The sequence below is a fragment of the Natrix helvetica genome (genome assembly GCF_964273705.1).
Source record: "Natrix helvetica genome assembly, chromosome: 3".
NCBI lineage: Eukaryota > Metazoa > Chordata > Lepidosauria > Squamata > Natricidae > Natrix > Natrix helvetica.
Window position 1 is genome coordinate 78807148 of NC_138549.1, and position 17899 is coordinate 78825046.

Consider the following 17899-nt stretch of genomic DNA (forward strand, 5'->3'; position numbering starts at 1 on the left):
GTCTTTTAGGCTTTTGCAGAAAGTCCGAAGGGTGGGAACCAATCTCACCTCGGGATAAGATATTCCATGGAGTAGGAGTCACAGTATACAGCAGGGGTCCACAACCTTAAACACTCAGAGCCACAAAGGCTTCTAACCAGAAGCCCCCAGTTCAATTCTGGAGCCGACTGGAAGTCCGGTTCCCCCACCATAGAGTCTCCTTCCTAGCACGGCGTCCTTTTTCCTGTACCTATCCTGAAAATCCTATCAATTGGGGAGCTGACTGGCAACAAGGAGCCGCAGCAGAGGGATGAAAGAGCCACATGCGGCTCCAGAGTCACGGGTTACTGACCTATGGTATAGAAGGTTCTTCTGGACCCTGCCAGCCAGAATTCCCTGACCAAACGTGAACTTGCAACAAAACTAGAACTTGCATATAACATCTGAAGAGCAGATATTTCTTTTTGATGTTCCAGATAACCATGTCTCCCCCCAACCCCAAGAATTTTCATTCTATTCCTCCTCCTTTGGTTTCCATCTTACTTTTATCAGTCAGCCAATATTCCATTTCAAATGAGGATCCCCTTCTTTGATTTTCTCTGCTTTCCTTAAGAGCAGAGCTGGACAACTTTTTTGTGTGTGGTCAAGGGTTACGGTTAGGGTTGATCCTTAGTTGGGTTTGTAGTGATGCACTTGCAGATTTACAACTCCTTCACCATTTGCAACCTTTTCCCAGTCAGTCAGATTGGGCAAAAGACATTTAACCATTAATGTGAATCTTTTCTTAATATTAACTACATCACTTTGAATTGGTCTATTAAGCAGAGTTTATCATTTTGGGGTTATTTGTCTTTATCTGCCCCGCTCACGTTTTCCTAGGAATTCCTTCAGAGTTTGCAATCTTCATAGCAGCCAAGAGTACAGGAAATGGATTTTGTTAGAAAATACATATTACCACAAAACTGCGCCTGCTGTAATGTATGCCAGACCCATTCATTTTGCAAGGAATCTACTTCTACTGCAGCCCCAAAACATGTGTCGAATCCCTTTTTCAAGCAGTTTTTACCCCCAAAACAGGGGTGAAATTCAGCAGGTTCTGACAGGTTTTGAGTAGTTTGGAGAACGGGCAAATATCACCTCTGGCTGGCTCCAAAGTGGGGAGGGAATGGAGATTTTGCAGTATCCTTCCCCTGCTACACCCACCAAGCCACGCCCACAGAACCGGTAGTAAAAAAATTGAATTTCACTACTGCCCCAAAATGTAGGTAAGGAGATCGCTATTGTGCTTGTATGTGCGTAACACACATGTGAACATATTTATGGAAGGATTGATAAAACTCTGTGCATTTTTGGATTCTCCTTGTACCCTTCGGTCACTTTATTATTAGGCCACTTTTAATCATAGTTAAAGAACCTCTTCTGTTAAAGATTCCAACAGGATTACTCCTACTATTGAAAACAGCCATTCACAACAAATAAAATTAAACGAGACTAGTTTCAGCATGTTACATATCTGCCTGCCACGCAGCCTTTCTTAATCTCGGAATTCCAGATGTTCTGGGCTACTCAATAGTGTCCGCAGGGTTTGGTCCAAAAAAAGAAGAAGACATAAACAACAGGCGGAGCTTCGTTCGCCCTGCCGCGGTCACTATCCTGACTTGTTTGGCCCTGCGGATACCTGGGCAGCTTCTGTTATCCTCGATAAGCAAGATGGCTCGCAATCCAAGAAATGCGGGGAGGAGAAAGGCTCATAAATAAATTATACAGCGATCCAGCCAAACTCATTTTAGACATACTAAAACGCGTAAATGTCCCAAATCCCAGACCTTAAAACCCAGCGGAAGCCAAACGTCAAAAAGATTCAGCCTTGGCACTATGGCCAAGCAAGCTCTGTTTAATTGGAAGCCGCGCTCGCTTTTTAAAGCGATTGTTTCCATGTGAATCAGCCCGACTCTAATTGGACCCGCTGCGTCTCCCTGGCGAGCCCCTTTTAAGATGCCACCGTTGCGGCATCTCGCCTCGGAGATCCCCTGGGATTTACCTCTACGCGATCGCGCTACAGGTCCGGGTGATAAAAAGAGAGAGAGGGAGAGAGAGAGAGAGAGAGAGAGAGAGAGACAAAGTGGCGCGCCCTGTTTTGTCTACAGTTGCAAATACCACAGTAAATATTGTAGCGGGCTTCCCGGGCTAAAGTTGGCTACCCACGAACTGCGTAATTTGCTCTCCTGCAAACTCTGCTCCCTTATGTACGTAAGGAGGAGGCCAAAGGAACCAAGCCCCTCCTATGCCGCGAGTGAGCAAACCCGCAGAATCCAGTGAGGAGAAACCAGCTCTTCCCCTTCCTGCTCCCTCTTGGGGTGTTGCCTCTCCCCCGTCGTCTTCGTTAAACGTTGGATGGCTCCTCCCAAGAGCTACAAAAAGCCAACGGTATTTTTTTTAAAAAAAATACTTGGCTACAGCGCGCGGCCTTTAGATTGATTTGTTTTTTAACGACCGGCCCTTGCGTGGATCGTGTTTTGGCTCTCTTCCTGCTTACTTATCCCTCCCCTCTGTTGTTTAGCCCTCCTGACTAAAGGCTCTTAAGACTGCACGATGCTTCGTGTTTTGAGGGGCTTGGTGTTCCCGGCGGCTGCCTGCGAAGCGCCCGAAAGTAAGTCGAGGTACGAAAACCTCTTCAAGAAACTAGATCGCAACCAGGATGGCCGAGTGGACATTGCTGAGCTACATAGCGGCCTTAAGGAGCTGGGCATCCCTCTGGGAGATGACGCGGAGAAGGTGGGTGCAAGGCGTAAGGCTTGTTTAAGAGGAGGAGGGAAAAGAAGCAGGGGAGTAACTCTTATTTCCGGATTCCAGACCCCCGCATAAAGGAGAGTCTTGGAAACCCGAAGGCTTCACTTATCTCAATACAATATTTTTTAAAAAATAGGTTTTGGCTTCTATAAGAAAAGAGCTCCTTCCACTGGTCTCCATTCATTCCACCTGGAGATTTTAAAGAGTTGTATTATTCATTGGGGGGAGGCCATGCTTTTCCTGTACATTTATTTCCTTATACAGTATTTTCTGCCCTCACGTGGCTGTCTGCTGTAAAAGTTACAGGCAATTCCCATTCACAGGGAACCTGGAAAGGTCCAGTCAGGTTGTGAGGAGAGCTGATTTGTTCCTGTGGATTGTAAGTAAAATGTGAATGGTCCCTCAATCTTAAAAAGAGGGAATGGGGAAATAAGACAACTGGAAGAAAAGTGGGGTGTGCTAATGACAGGAAAGCACAGCTGGCCAAGAAAAAAAAGAAAATAACCAGTTTTTATAAATTACCAAAAAGAACTTTGATGGTAGACTTTGTGTGACAACCTCAACAATTATTCTTCATTTGTGACAAACCGAATAGCTCTTGAAGGAGTTTTCTAGATGTGTTTCTTTAAGAAGAAGCAATTTATCATATTCGACGTAATCTATTCTTGGAGAGTATAGCTTTAAAGGGAGGCAGCCAGAGGTGGGTTGCTCCTGGTTTGGCCCGGTTTAGCTGAACCAATAGTGGCGGTGGCAGTAGGCTCTGCCCACCCACCCGGACGCTTTTGTGCATGTGCAGAAATGTTGTGCATGCACAAGCAAACTGGTAGTAAACTAGTAAGCAACCCACCACTGGAGGCATCTTATCATAACTGTACCATCCGTTCATAGATTATAATTCAATAAAGTTTTGTTTGATCAGTGTCCTTACAGTAAATGACAGATGAGATATAATAACCGCACACTGAAGATTAGCCACAGCATCTAACCAAGTGCTATGTTGCCAACTGTGGAACTGCTACGGTAGAAATGTGATAACCTTCATTATAGACAACTTAGCATTTTGGAGTGTGGTACCAAACGTATCTATCTGCACGAATGTGGAAGAAATAATATCACTTTGTCCAAAGAGATGGGGCTTTCATCACACGTGATAGCTGAGCAATGATAGATGGATTCCAGAAAGAAGAATAAGCCTGAAGATTGGATGGGTTTGTACATCATGACACAAAAATTGTGACTTCCATATGGGATTCCCTCACTTCATGCTAAGAATACATTCCCTGAAAACCTGACGCAAAGTGAATTTGCATAAAGCAAGACACTGAACTAGTGGAAAATGGGTTGCAGGTTATATAACCCAAATACATTGAGAAACGGGTTCATACAGGTAATCCTCACTTAGTGACCACAATTGGGACTGGCAGCTTAGTCATTAAGCAAAGTAATTGCTAAGTGAAACTGCACTTGTGTTTACAATCTTACTTCAGCTTTATAGAATTGGAAATGTAAATGTGGATTGGTTACTTTTTATCACCATCATAACTACAAAGGATCTTTAAATGAGACAATTGCTATACAAGGACTGCCTGTACATTTGAAGAACCTTAGTTTAAGCAGAATGTTACTCAAACAGTTTTTCTTTTCTTGTCTCATGTCCTCTGTACAGTGAAAGCATTATTGGTCTTTCTCAATCTTGTCTACAGCTGGATTTCTAAAATGCATAGTTGCCATGGCAGAGAAGGAGGTAGAATACGTTGTGGCACCATGAACTTTATTATTCTTTGCTGTGTTGTGCTGTACAGATGTGCTGACATTGCAAGTTTGTCCTAGGACTGATGGTTTTACAATAGCTTAACCTACTTTATTCAACTTAATTTCTTCTTGTTTTGAACAAGACAATGATTTTGATCTCTTAGTAAGAGGTAGTAGCTATTGCTGGCATGGAGACAGGTCATACAACTAGAACAGCTACATGATCCAATGGTAAATGTCTGAGTGAGGGAAGAAATGGCTTTTGGTGTGAAAATGTACAAGCAATTTTAGCAGGATGATGTCTTGGCAGTTCTCAGATTTCTAAAGCAAATTGACTATGCTGGCCCAAATAACACGGTTTAGCTTTGTCACATAAAGTGAATTCTTACATAAAGTGATCATTTACATCATAGCAAATCCACATAAAGTAAAGGAAACTTGCTCTTTTGTTGAATGTCAAGACACAAGCATGTAAGGGCGAAGTTTGCATCGCGACATTATCATGTGAGTATTATCATTTTGATGCGGGCTCAGTTTACTGAACAGAAAGGAGGGAAATCAGAGATTTCTGATTACTTAAAATTGTGAGGAAGAAAATACTTTGAAATATGCCAGAGAAAACTAGAAACAACAGAGGAGGTACATGCAGTTAGAATATATGTATTCAGAAAAAAGGGGAAAAAAGGCTGCCAGATTGAGCACAATGTGCAAAGAGCACAGGAATATGAGGAACAGGATTTCCAGGAAGTTGCTTTGAGGCTGATTCTTTAAAAAAAAAATATTTTAGTCAAAAATATTTATGATGAAAGATCAGATGAATGTTGGGACCTGTGCAATTTAGCAGTTTTGATCATGAAACCAGTTCACCTTGTCACTGAACATAGCAAAGGGACCCCACAAAAGGTGGGTTCCTACCGGTTTAGCTCGGTTTGGCTGAACCGGTAGTGGTAAGTTGGCCTGGGTCGCAGAAACTGGTTCCCCCATCGCCGCCATTGCCATCTTTTTTTTGAGTTCTGCTCATGCACAGAACAATTTTCATTGAAGTGCGCATGCTCGCACAGCGTGCATCCAGTGCACGCATGACCGAACCAGCAGTAATGCCCGCCATAACCCACCCCTGGTCCCCACATATAGGTGGCAACATAAGGTCTTTGTAGAGAACGCCAGCAGAATTTCCAAGATCACATCTACTCAAGTTGGAGTCCTTATGCTAAAGCTGGCACAGTATCCTCCCTAATTCATTCAATTAATCCAGTTTTCTGGGTTTCCATAACTTTATGAACTATAAAAGAGTGCCTGGACTGGATATGCTGATCCACAATTCATGACATTCTTTTGGTCTACCATGTGATATCCATTCAGTCTGTATGATTCATTGCTCTGTAAACCTAGGAAGGGAAATGAATGATAGCTCAGTTAATCACGGATAAGTGTATCATGCTAGAATAGTTAGTGTATCTAAGTATGCTTAAGAAAATTTAAAAAACAGGATGGGCAGACTTTGAACCATGCTTTTTAAAAACTAGATCCAAGAGATCTACCCACCTACATTTGATGCCAAAGGCTTATATAGGTGGTCCTCAACATGGCAACAACTTCTGTTGCTAAGCAAAGCAGTTGTTCAGTGAGTTTTCCCTTATTTTATGAGGGTTTTTTTGCCAAAATTGTTAAGTGAAGAACTGCAGTTGTTAAGTGAATCATGCAGTCATCCAATGAATCGGTCTTCCCCCACTGACTTTGCTTGTTGGAAGCCAGCTGGGAAGGTTACAAATGGTGATCACATGACCACAGGACAGTACAACTGTCATAAGTACATGCCAGTTTCCAAGTGCCCAAATTTTGATCCCGTGATAATGGGGGTGCAATGATTGTGTGAAAACTGGCCATAAGTCATGTTTCAGTGCTGCTGTAATGGTCACTAAACAAATGGCTATAAGTTGAGGACCATCTATATGTAAGTAAAATTCAATTTGTTCTGTGTAGTACATATAAAGAGCATGTACAATATGTTTTCTGTTCCCTTGGGGAACAGGTAGTCCTCAACTTATGATCACAATTGGAGCCAGGAATGCTAAGTGATGTAGTTGTTAAGTGAATCACACCTGGCTTTATATCTTTTTGCCACGGTTATTAAGCAAATCACATATTAAGCAATTCCAATTTTCTGCATTGCCTTGCTTCTTTTAAGCCCCTGGGAAGATCATACATGCCAGTCATGGATGACTTCAGCATGCTCCAGCGATAATAAGTACATCCTGGTTTGCCAAGTGATCAAATTTTGCTCTTCTGATTCTTTGGGAACATTCCAGTGGTGGGATACCGGGCGCACCGGTGCCTGCTGGGAGCACCAGGTACCATCCCTGTACGGTGCTCCGGAGGGCCCACCCTCCCGCCTGCTCTCCTTACCAGTATTTGAGCTGATCGGGGCTTTCGTGCATGTACATGGAGCATACGGCGCCTGCACGAAGCTCTGCCAAGGAGCTGGAGCGTCGCGGGTGGTAAGTACCCATGCGTGCAGGCTGTGCGCGTCCTCATGGTGGATGCCGGGCCCCGTTGCAGTGTAACGGGATCCAGAACCCACTACTGGAACATTCCAGCAGTTGTAAGTGCAAGAACTGGCCATAAGTCATATTTTTCAGTGCCATTGTTACTTTGAACAGTTGCCAAATGAATGGCTGCACATTGAGAACTACCTATATTTGATCAGCCTATCTCATAATTCCCCCATGGATTAGGGCAGAAAGTACAAAATTAAAATATTTCAATTTATATTGCTCCCTGTACATTTTAAGCTATTTTATAAACAGAAGAAGCATGGTAAAATATTTTAAACCTAAACTATTGCAGGAAATATAAATCTCTGTCAAAAATATTCCACCAGCCATCTCCCTTTCCTTTTTCTCCTGGCAATTTGTAGGAAAAATAATGCGCATACAGTACAATTTTATTACACTCTCGAGTTCGTTTATTGTTTTCGAGCAGAATACATTTGATCAGTTTTGCTCTTTTCCTTTCTTTTGCTCTTTTCCCCTTTCATAATGCCCTTGGTCTTGTTTCTGAAATCATAACAATGAAGTGAATTTTAACAGTTTCATGAGGTCTTCTAGACGCCTTTTATAAGAGTTTTAACACATTACATAGAGACAGATCTGTTCAATCAATGATGAGCTTCAGTACAAAGTTTAGCCTAAAGACAGTTTAATGAATCATCGCTTGCTCATAAATAGATTGGCATGATGTGATGAATGCATTTGGAAACTTATTTGTGATATGTGTGTACTTTACACTTGCAAGTCTAATGTAAAGTACACTAACAATGAGATACACGAAGTGGCATATAGGTTGAGTAGATTACGAAGACATGAGAAAGGAACATTTTGTGTTAGAAAGTTTCCAGGAGAAAATATGAATTCATAATTTTTAGTAGTCTGTTTACAGAAATAACAGAATCAGTAAAGCATAAATCCAAGTGACGTCTAATAAGTATATAATAAAGAAGCAAATATATGTTTCTTTTTTCCATTGATGGTTTGTTTATACAGTTGTCCTTGGATAGTAGGGACAATTTAGTAGAATATTTGCTTAATGTGACTTAGAGCATTGTATCCAGCACTTTAAATATTGTCTGTGGTTTTTCTAAGGCTAAACATACCATCAAAGAACAAGAAATCCATGAAGGATCTGTATGACATTGGCATTTGGAGGGACCTAGAAAGCATGTCTTCTCTATCTCAACTATTGCCCTATGGAAGAGTATATGCCCTGATATTAGGGTTGCCCTAATTCTACTGCTTTGAAGAAGGAACTTTTCCCCTGGATACTGGGCTGGGATGTGAGTCAGTCTGAAATGCCTTGATATGAAGTGTTTATGGGTTGGCCTCAGTTGTGTCATGGCATTGTTCAGTATATTGATTTGGCATTCATTTTAATCCATCGGTAGCTGCCCAGAGTTGAAGCTTGCTGTATGAATAGACTAAATGAATGAATAAAGCAAAGAACCATCACTGTGTACATTTAGCGTGAACCAGAATTTGAAACCACCTGGGTGGTTCCATCTTCTGCTTTTGTGCTTCCTGGAAATGAAAACTGCCTCAGATTCATACAATATGCTTGGTTTAACCCAGGGGTCAGCAACCTGCGGCTCTGGAGCCATTTGTGGCTCTTTCATCCCTCTGCTGTGGCTCCCTGTTGCCGGTCGATTGCACAATTGATAGGGCTTTCAATTAGGACAGGCAGAGGAAAAAGGATGCCATGCTTGGAGGAGACGCTATGGTGGGGGAGCCGGACTTCCGGTCAGCAAAGGAAAAATGACGCCACACTAGGAGGAGACTCTGGTGGGAGAACTGGACTTTGGTCGGCTCCAGAATTGAATGGGGAGCTTCTGTTTAGGACCTTTTTGGACCCCTGGTTTAACTAAACCCACAGAAAACAGTTCAAAGAACCATATAGGACCATGATGGCGAACCTATGGCACGCGTGCCAGAAGTGGCACACAGAGCCATCTTTCCAGGCACACGAGCCGTTGCCTGTTGCTCTTCCGGGTTCCGCTCTTCCGGTTTCCGGCATGTATGCATGCACAGACTCTTGTTTTGGCACTCAGTGCCGAAAAGGTTCGCCAACCCTGATATAGGACAATGATAAAATGGTGGAATACTTATTTACATATTCTGGTAGAGTTGGTATATGAACTAGCATGAACCACAATATGTTCGATACCCACAGCAATCTGATCTTTCTGAACTTCCTGCAGTAATGTAACAAAACCTGTTGTGTTCTGCAATCCTTCACCAAGCTATCTCTGCCATTCATACATAGATAAGTTGCAAGAATTATTTTCTGGCACAATTTTGCAATGCTTCTCTATCAGGAATAGCAAAGGACCTCCAGGTCCTTTAATAAGATGAATGTGGGGGAAGTAGAGAGTGATTTAGATAGCGTGCTGAACTAGAATTGGAGGGTTCACAACTGATTATAACGGAATTTGAATCAGTAACTTTCTAATGAATGTTTTGTTCGTTTCAGTCTCAAGCTGCTTCTGGTATTTTGTTCATTACAGTTATTTGAAAAGTAGAAATAGAATAGAATGGAATACTTATTTTGTGTGCAGAAATTGGCACTTTTATTTGACGGGAGCAAAGGCATTCAGAAGACTAAATTTGGCTCCCATCTAGGATTTGATAGACATTTGCAGTCCAGATATAGTGCAACTAATACATTGGTGGCACATATTCCATTAATATTAGTATTAACATTTATTAGGGTAATTAGCATTGTCATTTGAGCTGATCAGATAAGTAAAAAAATGCTGGGTTTGATTCTTTAACTTATGTAAACTGACACATTTTTGAAGACAGGGAAATTCAGTGCATGCTATTTTAGGTTGTTTATATTATATAATATTAAATAAGTTTAGTTATTAGGTAGCAGTAAAGCCAAATGAATGTTCAGAACAGTGGTGGGTTGCAAATCCCGTTCCAACCAGTACGGTTGGAACGAGGCCGGCACCGTCCTCCTGGACGCGTGCAGCGCAGCCGCACATGCATTCAAGCACCTCTGCGATGCTCCAGCTGCTCTTCAGAGCATCGCGCAGGGGCTGTACCTGCCATGCGCCTGCGAGGAAGCGCAAAAGCCTTTAAACTCCAGTAAGGAGCTCGGGCGGGCGGGCTCTCCGGATCACTGTACCGGAACGGTATCTGCTGCTCCGGGCTAGCTCCAGTACGCGCGTACCGGGGCGTACCGCCTGCAACCCACTACTGGTTTTAATTAATAAACACAGATGCTACTATATTTTATTATTTTTCTTTTTATTTCTTTTATATTGTGTTTTTATGTCGTTAGCTGCCTTGTGTCGCCATGTGCGAATAGGCAGAAATATAAAATTTCTAAATAAAAAAAAATTACCACATTTTGTATAAATCTAATATATTCACATGTCCACTTTTGTATCTGAGCTTGTTGTCAGATAAATTTTGAATTCTTTGATACTTAACTTTAAAGGTTTTTTTGTTGATGTTCATTTACATACTGGTTTGTATAAGGCAAAGTATAAAACGCAGTTTTTTCTCTCAAAAAAGAGGCTGAAAAATCTGGGTGTGTCTTAAACACTGAATACACCATTTTTTGCCTCCTGAAACCCCACCCCCTTCACCAAAATGGCCGTGCAAAGCCTTTAGGAGGCTTTCAGAGAGCTCCTGGGGGCTGGGGAAGGCAGAAATGAGTGAAAAATGGGGTGTTTTTGCTCAATTTTGCCCCCAGGAGCACTATATAAAAAAAAAGCCTCCTAAAGGCTATTAATGCCCTTTTTTTTGAAAAAAAAATGGGCCCGTTTTCTGGAGGTCTGCAGAGTGCAAAAATGTTTTTTTTAAGAATTTGCCTCTTCAAAACATTGGTGCGTCTTATACTCCGGTGTCTTATACTCCAAAAAATACGGTATCTACCCTGCCCTTTTGAGAATGAAAGCTGGAACTTTCATTAGTTTTTGTAGGCATTGCTAAAGTACCAGCTGCTCCCACGCCTGCTTATATTGCACATATAGACTCAGGACATATTGAATCACAAACTTTCACAGGTAGTCCTCCACTTAGAACAGTTCATTTAGTGACCATTTAAAGTTACAACAGCACTGAAAAAAAGGACTTACGGCCATTTTTCACATTTACGACCTTTGCATCATCCTTAAGGTATGCACGATCAAAACTCAGATGCTTGGCAACTGATTCATATTTATGAAGGTTGCATTGTCCTGGGGTCACCTTTTGTGACCTTCTGACAAGCAAAGTCAGCGGGAAGCCAGATTCACTTAACAACTGTGTTACTAACTTAACAACTGCAGCAGGAGTGGGCTTCAAAAAATTCAGCAATGGGTTCTCCGCCCAGTTGCTGGGTGGGAGTGGCCATGGTGGGCGTGGCCTAGTCAGCCTCCTGCATGACCGGGGGAGGGGTGCATTTTCACCATCTCCAGGCTCTGGAGGCTTTCCTCAAGCCTTTGGGAGGGCAAAAACTGCCTCCCTCGGGGTCTGGAGTCCAGTTTCCCCGAGCTTCCGCATCGGCCCTGCACTTACCTCACATCCAAAACGGGCTGTGACTCCTGGGAGGGGAAGGGAGGGGTGGGCAGGGCCAGCCAGGGGAGGGTGGGCGGGGCCAGCCAAGGGTGGGATTTGGAGATCTCCAGATCTCCAAACTGGCCATAACATTAGCTACAGGTTTTCCCGAACTCATAGCAGTCCATCCCTGAACTTCAGTGATTAACACAGGGGTGTCCAGCTGGGGAATTCTGGGAGTTGAAGTCCACAAGTCTTCAAGTTCCCAAGTTTGGACACCCCTGACTTAACAGATGTGGCAGGAAAGGTCGAAAAATGGGGCAAAGTTCATGGAACGAATTTCTCACTTAGCAACATACATTTTGGGCTCAATTGTGGTCATATGTCGAGGACTCCCTATACTGACTGGGTACTGTGGAGATATTCTCCACCTTATCTGGAGAATAGCAGGTTGGGCAAAGATAGCCAGAGGTGAAGAATGTTCAGATGCTGTTAAGACAGGCCACTTCAACTTTGTGTTGCTTTTTTACTGCTTTTTTGTCTTGTGTGTGAAGACACAAGTCCTTGCTTATCACACCTCTAAAAATGTAATGATAGATAGATAGAGGATAGATAGAAAACTGCAGGGCAAAAATAGCAGAAAACAGTCAAATATTGCATCCCTCAACATAGCTACATCTATTGAAATATTATTGGAATTATACTGGTGAAGGACTACATCTTGAAAATGTTACACCAAGATGTTGTTCCTGACGTATTTAGGTGCATGCAAAATAATGTCTTAGCCAAAATAGTTAAATAGAAGACATATATACAAGGAGAGTGTAACTCTTAAGTAGTGAATAAGAAGATAATCGGAGAAGCATAAGGCTATTTCATTTATTTTATGGAAATATATGTCATCATTCAAATTAATTTCTGGACTGATGGATAACATTAAAGCAAAAGCACATACAAATGCATCTTATTCATCTCCAAGTAAATTTAGACCAAGTCCCAATTCTCAGCCAGTATGGCAAATGGTTGAGTATTTTAGGAGTGTTGGTCACCAAAATTTGGAGGACATTAAGTTGTAAAAGATTGAATAATAGATGAAAAGCATGTTTCAAAATCATTGGGGGGGGGGGGGACACCTGTTTGTAGAAATAAAAACATCTCTTACTAGTGCTGAAATGAGAGCAACTCTGCAAACCTCCCAAAAGAAATCACTTGAGAGGAGCATTCAAGATCAGCGAAGCCCATTTCTTGTTTATTATGATCCTCTGATCATAAATGTTGAAAAATGATGGCATGGCTTCTTGCAATTTTAAGATAAGCATCTTAAGATAAGTTATATCATGATGTAAAAAACTAAGAAGCTCTCGAAATACCTTGAGAACACTAAGTCATACTCATCTCTGTTACATGACCTTCAGCTGCCCAGTCATTGAACTGTTGCTCTCCCCTTGAACCAAGATCACCGGTGAAACATGAACAGCGAAACGTGAATAGAGGCAGATGGTTCTTCGTGTAGTCTAAGCAATGAAGGGCTTTAAAAAGCAAAATCTGGGTAGAGGCAGTATCAGCCTCAACAGATAGATCAAGAAATCAATTCCATAGGAAACCTAAAGCCACTTTTACTGAGAATTACCATAATAGCAGAACCTTGCAAGTCTGATTGTGATGTACCTTCTTCTTTGTTCTTTCATATACTCCTGTGAAGTAGGGAGGTGTCTTTCTGAACTGCTGCTGCATATTTTCTGTCCATAAGATATATGTCATCCCTCTTTGCTTTAGTAACATATCACTATCAAGGTCAACTTCTTTACTGTACAGGGGAATCCTGTGGAATTGACTGATCATCGCTGTAAAAAAAGATTACAGTATTTTAATTGTGCTCATACTCTCCTTGTGTGTTCCCAAAGGAATATACCTGGGCAGTTTTAGAAAATAACAAGTTAAAAAACCCATAAAGAATGTTATTGATTGCACTTCTTTATCATTGGTGACCTTAGGAGGTGCATTTTTATCTGTGAAATGAAATAATGGGATTCTTCTCTGGTGTATGTTTATGTACATATGAGTGTCTGTGTTTATGCTTTCCCCTCAATAAATATTATATCTCAATATGTTTGTGCGTCTGTGTATTTGGAAAATATAATGGGCTATCTGAATAACCTTGGGAGACAGGAAGAAGAGTGGAACCTTAGATAATGGTTTGATAAGAGACACCTGTGTCCACAAGAAGGATGAGCGTAGAGATGGGGCATTAGAAGGGATTCTCCCTAGTTTTCTGGAAAGTAGTGGTAGGGGAAAGTACATGCTTTCAGATGTTCAAGATTCAAGAATATTTCTGTAACTTTGTAGTAAAAGTAATACTAGTATTCATGTTTTTTGTTTCCTGCCTTCGCTACCTTGAAGGACTAAAAGAGTCACAGGTGGGCTGTTTATGCTCCACTCTAGATCATGGGATTAGGAGATTGGCTTAGAATGGAGGAGTTGATAGCATTATGGCAAGCTGCCCACCTCCGTATCAGAATTGTCCTTTTAACAGACAATGTTAAATCCCTTTACATACATTTCTTTTCAGCCTCCTGTTCAGTTGAAGAGAATAAAACTGGATGTAGCGTAGACGAAATGTGGTCTTCAGATTTTATTGGAGTCTGATTTCTGTCATTACATAACCCATCGTTTTAAGGTACACAAATGAACAACATTTGCAGGACTATAGATTCTCCAGTTCTATTCTAAAGAAATGTTTGATCTGATCCAGGAGTGAAATTCAGTAGGTTCTGACAAGTTCTGGGGAACCGGTAGCGGAAATTTTGAGTGGTTCGGAGATTTTGCAATATCATTCCTCCAGGAGTGGGGAGGGAATGGGGATTTTGCAGTATCCGTCCCCTGCTATGCCCACCAAGCCACGCCCATAGAATCGGTAGTAAAAAAAAATTGAATTTTACCACTGATCTGATCCAATATATCAGTTCATGCTTTAATATCCCCATGTGTCTTGGTGTATGGGAATTACATTGAAACTGTATCTACTGAAAAAAAGTGACATCAGAGTAAATCCTTTGCTAATATTTGGCAATCAGAATATTTTATAGCGTTAATATCTATATCTAATTCCTGGTGGGCTGCAGTGGAAACAATCCATCATACAACTTTTAACCATTTCAATTACAAGAATTCATAGTCTTCATCTGATATTGTTTTGCAAAAATATTTGTTTCCGTTTCTCATTCCTTCATCTTTCCTGGATATTTTGCATGTCTTTAGTTACTGATAGTCTACAGAAATAGCTCTAACCGTGAGAATCCATATGAAATCATATACAACGTTAATAATGTATCTTCTGTATATTTTTTTAACAGAAAATTTTCAGAACTGGTGACACTAATCAGGATGGAAGACTGGACTTTGAAGAATTTACACATTATCTTAAAGACCATGAAAAGAAAATGAAACTTGCATTTAAAAGTCTGGACAAAAATAATGATGGTAGGATACAATTTGCTGCATTTGTTGTCTATGTTAAGAGTGCAAATTTAAATATAAGTAAATAATAAATAATTGCCCCTATGAGTGGACAGTATATTTGTGCAATATTAAATAATTTTTTAAAATGTAGGTATTCATTAATATCTTCTCATTTATTACAGAAAACATTATATAACTCACTAAAGAGTTCTTTAATCCCTCTAAAAGTGCCAGGAAAAGTAAAGAATACAAATTGAGGTGGCTATTTATTGATATAGAAATGAGTGCTTAGAGTAAGACACTGAAACGCTTCAAAATTGAAGATGTTTTCTGTCATGAGATTAGTGCTACGGCTATGAGGCTTTGAAGGAAGAATGACTTAGATTTTTAATGCAAAGCCAATAGAGGTCTGTTATTAAAAAAAAGCCTACAATATTATGTTTGCTGTATCAAAATGATTAATGGCAGTACAGGAACCAGATATTGCTAAACCTCCAGTAGCCCCAGTGAGCTACTGGATGATAAGGGATGCTGGGAGTTGAAGTTCAGCACCATTTTGGAGAACAACAGATTTCTTTGCTTGCTTTAATGTCTTGGGTCCAGATTCTTAACCCTATTAAAGTTGCAGCAGAATTTGTAATTGAGAAGAACCCTATTCCAAGCAATTATTCTTGGCAGCATCACAGTTGTAGAAAGTTGTAGAAACTATTGTTTTGTAAACTATTGTCTACAAAAAGGATTTACCACAGCAAAACTTAACAGGCAGGAAGGGTTTTGTGAAAGTCCTCCCTATTGGTTAAGTATTGGGTAAAACGCTGTTACCCAGATACTATGCTGAATATTTCTGAAGAAATTTATTCTATTTTGATGAGAGCATCTGTGCTATTGTTTAGAAGCAGCTGGTGAAGGAAGCTGTAATTCTTCTTTAGCATTTGAGCAGCGTGTAGTGGGGCAGAGTTTATAAAGTGGGATTTAACACACACACACTCACATATCACTTGTATTGTTCAACTGATGAAAAAGGATAAACATCAGGGGAAAGAAATTCTGATTCCCCCTTTCCTTACTTTTTAATTTGTTTGTTTTTAATTAGCTTAGGAATGGAGAGATTCTGCCTGAAATCCTCACATGAGAAGAATACATGAGTATATTTGTAAGCTTAACAGGGGTGGGAGAGGGCCATCTGTGTTGATTTAAAATCTAAAATCCTTGGAGGAAAAGCAGAAGAACAAGGCCAGAAAATGATTAATTTTTTTCATTTATAAATGAGATAAAGTCATTATTATTTGCTGTGTTGGGAAGTGTTCTAAATAGCAACAATTGAAAAGGTGTTCAAATCTTCCTTATGTTCCACATCTAACTATACATTGTGCCAGGTTTGCCTTAAATTTCACAATACCTTGGTTTGTGGCACCAACATTTTAAAACTTGAGATGCTTCAGGGTTTAAATGCAGAATATATTTCTTTTAAAAATATTTTTATAATGTATTAAGTTGTAGAATCTGATCTGAGTTCTTCAATCTAATGCTCTCTAAATGTGTTGAATTGCAAACACTTAAAACCTATCCAGCATAGATATGGATTTAAATTACTGCTCAGCCATTAATGTCATGTAATCACTGGTTCATGATCACTCCATTCAATGGAACATACTTTACACGGCTATTAAAATATCTGGTAAAACAAATGCACTTTGAAGAGGTGAGCCATATACACTGCTCTGAGAGTGCCTAATTCCTTACAATTAATGATACATATGGATAATAGTATAATAAATAAGTAGAAATAGATCTCGGGGAATTATAACTAGTTTGTGTCAAAACTGTATCATAATGAATTAATCAATGATTAAGGAAGTTTTTATGCTGTGCAGCATATCAATTACAAGAGCAATGTACTTATATAAGTGAAAAGAACTTATCCTCAGATATTTCATTCGTGACTGAATATAATACACATCAGTATTCAGAATTCTTAAATTTGGATCAGTTGACTTGAAGTGGTGAAAGGTGAATAACTATTTTTATTCTTCTCTTTTTTTTAAAGGTGTAATTGAAGCTTCAGAGATTGTTCAGTCCCTGAAGATATTGGGCATAGATGTTTCTGAAAAGCAGGCAGGCAAGATTCTGCAAAGGTCAGTAGCTATTATTATGTCTAGTTGTTGGAGTGATTCATGAGAAGGCATGTCTCTTGAAAAATAAAATCACACATTGGATGTGTTCAGTACGGTACTCCATTGTAATAGGCTGGCTTTGAATTATTATATTAGTAATGACATTGCTTTGAGGAAGAAGCCAAAGATAGATCAGGATTTCTTGAGAGAACTTGAGGGACAGGTTGGCAAGCTTGAAACAATTTTGGAGATATTCCCGATATCTGAGGCATAACCTCCTCCTTCTGATCTGTTAGACACCACCCTCTTCCTTAGCTTAAGGTAAAAGGAAGGATGGGTCAGAGATAATATTTACAGAATTATCCCATGATTGCGGATACTTCTGGAAATTAACTCTTGGTTTGACTGGGAGGCACTTTTAGCCTGTTTCTAAGGAAATGAATGGATATATCCATTCATACATCCATGAATTCCAGGTGTGGAATTCAAATATGATTTAAACATCCTATATATGCTGGGTTTGGAGAAGATTTATTTGAATCACAATAAACCAGATAAATCACTATCTGGCTATTTTCACACAAGATATTACGTATAAAACATAGTTACAAGCAACAATGGCTATTTCATACTGCATAATAATCATTATACAAATCAAATCTAAGTGAGATTTTAATGCTTAATTCAGCCTCCCCATCCTACCTATTAAACATTTATGGAACATTCATAGTTGATAATGCTTACTAACATATGGCAATAACAATA

At 40.2% G+C, this 17899-nt stretch overlaps 1 protein-coding gene across 2 annotated transcripts in view; it reads left to right on the forward strand.

Moving 5' to 3' along the window:
* The first annotated feature begins 2357 nt into the window (after positions 1 to 2357).
* SLC25A24 (solute carrier family 25 member 24) overlaps positions 2358 to 17899 on the forward strand; it is a 46014-nt gene continuing 30472 nt past the window's right edge. Inside the window, exons 1-4 of one of the 2 annotated variants that reach the window (XM_081949288.1) lie at positions 2388 to 2406; positions 2540 to 2754; positions 14915 to 15041; positions 17068 to 17155. In XM_081949288.1, coding sequence (XP_081805414.1) covers positions 2572 to 2754; positions 14915 to 15041; positions 17068 to 17155 — 398 coding nt within the window. In that variant the 5' untranslated portion in view covers positions 2388 to 2406; positions 2540 to 2571. Of the gene's footprint in view, positions 2755 to 14914; positions 15042 to 17067; positions 17156 to 17899 lie in introns of both variants that reach the window. The other variant, XM_081949287.1, reaches the window with a different exon arrangement.